Raw genomic sequence first — 9,721 nt, 5'->3', positions numbered from 1 at the left:
CAACACCTCAACGTAAAGCACTTGCCAATCCTGCCCAAACACACCATAAACCTTGATCCTAATGAATCCCTTGTTATTACTGCAACCTTTTCTACCATAATGCCTGTATCACAAGACTTTGTTCAAAGTGTAAATGGTCAGTATCCACATGCGGACTCTAGTATATCTGGCTGTGGTGATGCCGTGGTAGAAGTAGATGCTCCCTGCCACAGTGAGTTTTTGGAGCCCAGAGCATCACAACTAGTCTTAACTCTACCACAAAGCTATTCTGATCCCAGTGAATTTATTGAAGAGGTTGGAATCCAACACCAAGAGAGTACAGATGAGGAAGGCTTAGATTTCAGATTGGTGTACAACTTGCAATTTCCCCAAGAGGCCACCTTCACACCTGAAATGTGCCCAGAACATGGAGTATTTGACCCGAGTTGGAATTATAACAACCCCCCCCAGTGCCTAAACCAAGAAAGGCATCACTTCCTGTGAATGACAATGGGCTAGAACTCAACATCTCAATGGAAACCATGTAATTTAACCCTCTGCCCTGATAGTGATTCAGACCCTGACCCCAGACTCGCACCAGAAGTCATGCCAGAGTTCAGCACTCATCCGAAGCCTAAAGGGCAAAGCCTCAAACCTGTGAAGGACCACAGCAATAGCCACAACAACAAACCCCTCACAGCTCAACAGGCATCTTTATGCAATAACCCTTTGGAGTCCCGTGAGCAGTCCTCTCTAGACAATTCCTCTGTTGAATCAACATTAACACCTGTTGACTCTGCCGTTGTTCAGATAGAAATCCAGACAGAAATCCAACTTCTCCCAGAAATCTGAGGATATTTCAATGGCACATTCTGGGTTTAATTCTGAAGAGCTTCCTCGTATGTTTGCTGAAGCGATATCTGGATCATGTGAACCAAGCGGAGCTGATGAGTGGAGAGAAGTAGAGCCCTGATGGGTTTCAGAGGTGTAGGACTGCAAGGACGGCCATCTCTAGGTCACCTGTAAATCAACCCAATGTCCAAATAACCACCAGAGACGTAAGGATTAGTAGTTGTTTGGAAAGACATTCACAATTTGAATATTATACGTTCTTTCAGTTAAATGGGAATGATTATATCTCTCTGAACTTGTATTTACAGATGACCAATTTCAATACTCCAACAGTGCTGGACACAGGATCTGATTTGATGAAAGCAGGGTTTGCTGATCAGGAAATCCCAAATACTATATTTCCAAATATCATTGGGCTGCCTAAATATGAGGTAATTGTATGAGCAAATTATTTGGTGTTTGTCCTCGGTCGTGTGGCTATTCATATGCTAGTCCGCCACCATACGTTTCCCAACATGGAGACTGGCTTTCTGATTTGCCTATTGTTTTGTCAACAGGAAATAATAAATGGCAACTTTGAACGGGAGACTTTCATTGGACATGAGGCTCAACACATGAGAGGAGTCCTGGTACTGAAGTATCCCATGAAAAACGGAATTATAAGCAACTGGGAGGAAATGGAGAAGTGTTGTCTACTGTTGACATAATTCTATCCCATTGATGTTCTGATGAAGCTGTAGTACCTGGCGGTTATAGGATTTAAACCTCACTGGTCTCGCTTCAGATTTGGCACACGTTCCAGCAAGCTGCAGGTCGATCCAGACGACCACCCTGTCCTATTGACCGAGGCAGCCATGAACCCGCTGGAGAACCGCGAGCGCATGATGGAACTTATGTTTGACTGCTTTAACGTTCCCCTCGCCTATGTGACCATGCAGGCAGTGCTGGCGCTCTACGCAGCAGGGAGGTCCACAGGTAAACTAACTTTTATCTACTCTGTTAAATGTAAGTAAATATACATTAGATTCAGTTAATATATGAATCCATCTAATCCAGTGATTATATTCCTGAGTAAAGGATTGCATTCTTTCACTCTTGTTCAAAGTAAAGATTCAAATCTAGGAGATTGCTAAAAATCTAGGAGAGAAATGTTGTATTTTTAGCTTTAATAATGGATAAGATTGCTAATCATTGTAGCCTTTGTCTTCTAATAGGTGTAGTGTTTGACTCTGGGGATGGATCGAGTCATAGGGTGCCAGTGTTTGAGGGATACTGTCTACCTCACGCAGTGGCTGGCCATGATGTTACAATGCACCTTAAAATGGTATTTGATGTTAACAGTTTATGTTGTTTTTTTTTACAGGGACTCTGTTAAATATGCTAATTTGGTAAAAAAAACAGAGTTATTTTCACCTTTGCTTTCTGCTATCCTGTGTCCCAGCTTCTGCAGGAGCAGGGAGTGTGCATGCACACTTTTACCGAGATGGAGATTGTGAGAGAGATAAAGGAGAAATGCTGCCAGGTGGCCCAGGGCTAGCAGTGATGTATTACATCATGCCTGATGGACAGGTCATCCACCTCAGCACAGAGCGGTTCAGGTAAGCCTCTAACCGACCCCCTGTATCCCCACTTTAAACAACACTCACCCTTATGAGTGGTGATGGTTAAGTGATCTGCTGCTATGTATTGAGGAAATTGAGACTAAGAACTGCAAGTGTTTTAACTCTACCAACAGCTTCTGATTATGGTTATGGTAATATATACCAAGTAAGTCAATGGATGGCTACCAGGAGTCAGCTTTGATCTGTTAATCAGTGATGTCTTCCATCCACAGTGTAAGCCAGATCTGATTGGACGAGACCATTACGGGATGCATGAGAGTATTTTCAAGTCAATCCTCCTTTCAGACATTGACCTCCGGCGGAGCTTTTTGGGGAACATGAGCGGCTTCAGAGTGAAATTAGAACCACGGTGCCTACAGACTTGAGGGAGTGTGTGCGTGTGACCAGCCCTAAGGACACAGGTGTATCTGTTTGGAGTGGAGGTGCAGTGCTAGCTAACTTGTCATCCTTTGACTTCACCTGGAACAGCCAAGAGGAATATGAGGAACATGGCCCACAGATTGTCTTCAGGAAGTGCTTCTGAGCTGGACTCATCATCTGGACTGGATGGTCCTGAAATGGATGGTGCAATATAGCTCTACTGCATAATGCCAGAGGACATTTCAGCTTGAAGCTTCCAACGCTCTATTACTTTGAGTGTGATATAACATTCTTCTACTGTTGTCAGGCAGATCAGACAATAGTTGGGAATGTTCTGATTTATGCTTAGTGACATCAATCCTGACTCAAGACGGTTGCATTCCTTAAATTGATGCCTTTGTCAAAGATGTCCTGAGGATGTCCAAAGATTTACTTAGAATCCTCTTATCAGGGTCTGGCAATATGTAAAGAAACATTACAGATTTGTACGCGCTTCAGAACAGGTTTGAACATATTTCTCTGTGTGACTCTTGAAATATTAGTTTGTTTTCCCACCCTTTTCTCCTCTTTTCAAATTGTTTTTTTTTGGGGGGTGAACCAGGTATTTTGGTAATGGTAGGAAAACCAATCTACTTTATTTAAAGGCCCATTTGATCAGTCTTCTCCGTTTCTGAGAAACTACTACATATGCCATGGTTTTGCCAATGTCCATGACATGATGGCCAAATTGTAATAGTTTTCTGTGCATTTTATTAGCTTTCTTCATTTTATCTTGAAATAACTTCAACCTAAAATGTGCATGTTCATCTTTTCAGTGTTAACTTGGTGAAAGGTAAGTTACTGTAGTTTCCCCTCCAAGACCTGTAGCTAAATCAATGACCTGTAGCTAAACCACACCTAAATGGTAGACTGACTGTTCATTTTACTTCTCCATTGTGAGTTTTCCCTCTTGACTCTCCACTTAACCGCATTCAATGTTGCATGTCCCACAATGAAGGCCTATAACGCAAGTCCTGTAGCCTAGTGGTTAGAGCGTTGGACTAGTAACCCGAAAGGTTGCAAGATCGAATCCCTGAGCTGACAAGGTGAAAATCTGTCATTCTGCCCCTGAACAAGGCGGTTAACCCACTGTTCCTAGGCCGTCACTGAAAATAGGAATTTGATCTTAACTGACTTGCCTAGTTAAATAAAAAATAATGTGCATTGATCTTTTAAACCTACATTTTTTTGTGTGTGAAGGGTCCCTTTGGTTCAATTCACAACGTCACCTATTCTTGACTCGGGTACACGTTTGTTCACAATATAGACTTTTCTGACTTACAAGTATTGATAAATCGTTCTATGTTTTGTAATGAATGGGACACATCTGTTAAGTGCATGTTTTTCTACTATAAACGTGTTTTGACAGCAAATACCTAAACTTGATGAGAACGTTGTATGTTGGTTCATTGCGGCTATGACTTTCCCATTTGACGGTTACCTTGTACCCTTCCAAAAAATGGCCTGTTCATATGGACACACAATTGGCCTTATTAGTTTGGACCTTGCAGCATTTTGATAAACCTGACCTGAGTATCAACCCCATGTTGTTGACAGTAGACCTACTACCTAGTGTATGATTCACGTGTTACTTAACCCAGTCTTTGACGCACCATTTTAACATGTAGTCTTCAGTGTTTTTTCTAAGAACTGCCATGTGTTTTCCTACTCTAAAGAAGTGGGGTTGCCATGTGAACTTAATCTCAGGTCTTAAGTGGAAGTCCGTAATCAACCCCTGTGAAATGGAAAGGCCTTATTTATCCAAGGGCTAAAATATGGAGACCGATGAATACTCGGCTCATTGACGTTAGTTCTTGGTCAGAGGTTGAGTTGAAGTTCCAGCCTCTCCTTTTTGAACTGTACATTCCATGCTTGAGATTTGCTACCTTCATCTAGACCAAGTTGTGTATGTAATGTCTGTTTTTATAATAAATACTTTTATCAAAATGTATGTTTCCATTAAGTCCTTGTCAGGATATGCGTGAAGGGCTGTAGGAAGTCAGGCGCAGGAGAGCAGATAGTTGGTAGCAAAACGGAGCCTTTTATTTGGCGACCCAAAAGCACACGGCACAAACTAACACGAAATACAAATAAGGGTTTAACATAACCCAGCTTAACCAGCCTCGTGTGCATACATGAACAGATAAACAATACCACACAAAGACATGGGAAAACAGAGGGTTAAATACACAACACATAATGAGGGATATGAGAACTAGGTGTGTGGAAAAACGAGACAAAACAAATGAAAAATGGATCGGCGATGGCAAGGAGGCCGAAGACTTCGACCGCCCGAACAAGGAGAGGCATCGACTTCGGCAGAAGTCGTGACAGTCCTGCATGACAATGTTATGCAAAGTTTAAAAAAATAATTAATGAGCATTTAATGACATGAAATAAATGAGAAGGCCAGTAAGATGTGTGCATCAATGCATTATGCTAGCTACTACAGTTACAACATTGCAACTTTTACATCCTGTGGCTCATGCAGTGTTACATTTATTACCTTGGCAACCATGCAGAGGTGGGGAATTTGCATGATCTCTAGTATAGCTTGCAGGCTAAAAACATGTCTCATACTCGACCAGAAAGTGTAATTAAAAAACATAATTAGAGAAATTGCTCAAGAATGGGGCATAGTGGGGTATGGTGTCGGCAACGTTAGTGGCTTTCCTGATGGGTCCCTGGATTACAATACTGTCAAAAATTATAAACATATCTAATCAAAGTTTATTTGTCATGTGTGCTGAATACAATCTTAGAGTGAAATGCTTACTTACAAGCCTGAACCAGCAGTGCAATTATTAAGTAAAACAGGTATCAGGTAAACAATAGATGAGTAAAGAAATTTAACATTTTTAATGAGTTCTTCTTTGCCATGATAATTAATCCACCTGCCACGGTGTGGCATATCAGGAAGTTGATTAAACAGCAGGATCATTACACAGGTGCACCTTGTGCTGGGGACAATAAAAGGCTACTCTAAAATGTGCAGTTTTGTCACAACTCAATGCCACAGATGTCTTAAGATTTGAGGGAGCGTGCAATTGGCATGCTGACAGCAGGACTGTCCACCAGAGCTGTTAATCTGCCTCCAATGTCATTTTAGAGAATTTGGCAGTACATTCAACCAGCATCACAACTGCAGACCACGTGTAATTACGCCAGCCCAGGACGTCCACATCTGGATTCTTCACCTGCAGGATTGTCTGAGACCAGCCACCCTGACAGCTAATGAAACTGAGGAGTATTTATGTCTGTAGTAAAGCCCTTTTGTGGGGAAAAACAAATTCTGATTGGCTGGGCCTGGCTCCCAAGCGGGTGGGCCTATGCCCACCCATGGCTGTGCCCTTGCCCAGTCGTGAAATACATAGATTAGGGCATCATTTATTTATTTCAATTGATTGATTTCCTTATATGAACTGTTACTCAGTAAAATCGTTTAAATTGTTGCATGTTGCATTTATATATATTCTTTTCAGTATAATTAATAACGTGGCTAGCTAGTTAGCCTTGTGTGATAAAGGCAAGCAGTGTCAGTGACAGTGTTTAGCTACTTTGTTAAATCAATGTTTTTCCTTTTCGGTAAAAATGTTGTGTTGGACCCACAAGTTCTATTCAAAGTTGATCGGACTGTTACCCAGCAAGATGTTAGAACTTCTGGACGTGTGTAGATTCACTCCATTTCATTATAACCACCAGGTTTGGCTGGTATCATGCCTGAGATCTTCGAGCAATGGGCTCATCGTCATCAGTGTTGTTTTTCCTTTGCAGTTGTGTGTGGACAAGCTCATGGACCAGGGGAGCCCTGCCCTTGACACGATCAAGAAGCAAGCCTACTTTGACATGAATTACAAGTCTCGACGTAATTGGGGGCTTTAAAATGCTCAAAGGATGCATGAACCAATGTTTTATTCATATGGTCTATTAACTAAACACTCTATGTTGAGACATGAGGCCATTGTCAAGTACCTTCTAAAGACATGGCATACTGGTCTTGTACCTATTCATCAGTTTAGCCTCAAAGGTCGTGTTTTGTGTCCCAGGTGAGTTCCTTGAGGATCACCAGCAGGTACTTCAGTCGAAGCTAGGCCCAGTGAGTCGAGAAATCCCTGACAGCCGAGTGAAAACACGTGAGGATCTGGAGGGCCTTTACCATAAATAAGATTGTCAGTAATGTTCTGCTGAGCTCAGGTCTGGTTTCCCCCACAGACATCACAACAGTGCGAGAGGCTACAGGTACTCACAAGGACTATTTTATTCTCATTTTGTATAACAAGTTAAAGTGGCCATCCTTAGTTGCTACATCAATTTTTTGGACTAATAAATTAATTATATTTACCCATTGATTTTTCAATAAAAATAAATGACTTATGAGCATAGTTCAACTTGTCATACCCCATCAGAAACCAAAATACAAGCTTGTTTTTCTTCAGTGTTTGTAATAAAAGTACAATTAAACAAACACTGCAAAGCCTAAAAACTTTATTAAAACTATAATGTTGATATCACGGATGGTCAATCCTTAAACCCATAGCGCTGTCTATGAATTTGAGTGGTTACATTTCTCCAGGCCCATCCCTCAGCTTTTTACCGGAACAGAGGTGGGGAGTATGCTTTGTTATTGTTTCAATTAAGGTATCCCTATTCACAAAGAAGGGAAAGTGCAAAATGGTAAATTGTAATTACACTGGCCATGGAAGTGATAGTATTTACAATTTGGGAATCATCCCATTTTCCACCATTGATCAGTTTGTTCCTGTTTTGCTCACGTGTGTGTGTGTGTGTGTGTGTGTGTGTGTGTGTGTGTGTGTGTGTGTGTGTGTGTGTGTGTGTGTGTGTGTGTGTGTGTGTGTGTGTGTGTGTGTGTGTGTGTGTGTGTGTGTGTGTGTGTGTGTGTGTGTGTGTGTGTGTGTGTGTGCGCGAGTGTTTTTAGCAGCTGCCTTACAAATCATCTTTTCCCAGTTGGAGCTGGGAACCTTCTTGTCCCTCATAAAGAAGGTCAAGGAGCAACAGCTCCACTGAGAACAAGTGACAACAATCTATAACATTCATCATAATGTCTAGTAACCATCAACCCGCAACTAAAATGTCGCAAACACAACAATGGAAAGCATGTGTATTACAGAAATATACATTTGATCACTCTTAGTCATCTTAAATATTCCCATTACAGGGCAGTTTCCCGGACACCGATTAAATCTAGTCCTACACTAAAAAGCAAGGGAATCTCCATTGAAAGTGCTCTTTAGTCCAGGGTTATGCCTAACCTACAGTATGTCTGGGAAACTGGCCCTTAATCTCTAGACCTCAACTCTCATACTCTATATCCTCTTCCAGACCCATTTCACAGCTCCAGCAAAGTATTGATCAGGTTTTCAGGATGAGATGGTGCTGTTGAGCAGCCTCAGTAGCATGATGGTGAACCTGCAGCCCTTCGTGGTTGCTTAGTCCCAGCTCTTCCCTGATGTTCAGTTGGAGGACATACTGGTGTCGGAGATCAAGAACAACGAGAAGAAAGTCTTCAGGTAAGTACTGTGTTAACACCCTCACATTCACCCGCAGTATAGCTCTGCGTTTCTTACATCTCTATCATTAGCTCAAAACCATATTGACCCCCTTTGAGATCAAAACACAAGAGTGGCTCTTGCCTGAGATAACAGCTGAATTTGACAAATGACCACTGCAATACAAGGGAATTTGTGGTTATACACCAGTGGAGGCTGCTGAGGTGAGGAGGGCTCATAATAATGTCTGGAATGGAGTCAATGGAATGGTATCAACCACATATCATGTGATTGCCCATGTGGTTGATACCATTCCATAGACTCCATTCCAGCCTTTATTGTGAGCCCTCCTCCCCTCAGCAGTCGTTGTTATACAGTACACTCGTGAAGGATGGGCCAGGTGTGTAGATTTTTGAGGTGGCAATTGTATATATTGCTACATTGTTGTAGAAATAATACATTTCCCCCCTTTTATTATTAAAAATATTCAAAAGAAGTGACTATGTTTTTTCATGCAACCCAAGCATAGGAGTCCTGAAACATAGGGAGAAATACTATGTTTTCAGCTCCAAGGAGGCATGTTTAAGATTTGGATCCAAACCAGATGAGTACATAGCCCGTGTGGCAGAGAAAGCAAAGCGGTCCCCTGAGCTTATCCAGCTCCTCCAACTGCCCGTGTCACTCCACATTCTGAGGTATGTTCACTTACAATATCATAATTCTTAAATTCCATCTTCAGAACTTGGCAGTGATATTTTTTTTACCAACGGTGCACTGAAATTCTGTCTCTGCAGATCCAGTGAGGGGAGAGACTGTTGGTAACAGCAGCACTCAGGTGGACACTTATTTGTTGTAAACCAACATTGTGAACTCGTACGAGTGGAATGAGTGGGAGCTGAGGAGAAAAGCAATCAAATTGGTCAGTGATTTAATTGGCTCATTGTTGAGTGTACTGTTACCATGGTCTTCTTGCTTGGATCTTTTTTTTTTATTCAAGAAGGGAAACCTTTTAACAGTCTTATGTCCTGACGTTTTTTTTTCAAGACAATCTTCATAGTAAAGTAGCCAACTCAATGCAGGCTAATCTATCTCAAAATATCTCTAATCTAATTCACAGGAGGAAGGATAATGTCACCCAAACCTACCTCCCCGAAGATGGTGCGTGCCAGTGCAAGAGGGATAGCAAGAGCAACGTCCCCAAACCTCATTTTCCACCGCCGAATAGTGGTATATAGGTGTAGTGGTGCAATTTATTTCCTTTTTATTTTTGTATCACAAAATGTAACGTGAGCGGCCACCACACTCCCGCACTCTAGGTGGCGGCATGCACAAACAAATGTGCGAACGCCATGATACCAAAGA

General features: G+C 41.8%; 1 protein-coding gene and 1 pseudogene across 1 annotated transcript; both read left to right on the top strand.

Moving 5' to 3' along the window:
* Positions 1 to 1,445: 1,445 nt before the first annotated feature.
* LOC135557150 (uncharacterized) lies at positions 1,446 to 2,433 on the top strand. Its single transcript, XM_064990360.1, is given in 5 exon segments — positions 1,446 to 1,460; positions 1,572 to 1,806; positions 2,046 to 2,155; positions 2,273 to 2,357; positions 2,360 to 2,433. Coding segments are annotated over 5 exon segments (519 nt in total).
* A 142-nt stretch (positions 2,434 to 2,575) lies between these two features.
* On the top strand, positions 2,576 to 9,594 carry LOC135557149 (cilia- and flagella-associated protein 206-like; annotated as a pseudogene).
* Positions 9,595 to 9,721: the final 127 nt, after the last annotated feature.

The sequence above is a fragment of the Oncorhynchus masou genome, chromosome 16, assembly GCF_036934945.1.
Source record: "Oncorhynchus masou masou isolate Uvic2021 chromosome 16, UVic_Omas_1.1, whole genome shotgun sequence".
Classification (NCBI taxonomy): domain Eukaryota; kingdom Metazoa; phylum Chordata; class Actinopteri; order Salmoniformes; family Salmonidae; genus Oncorhynchus; species Oncorhynchus masou.
This window is presented reverse-complemented; position numbering and strand designations above follow the sequence as displayed.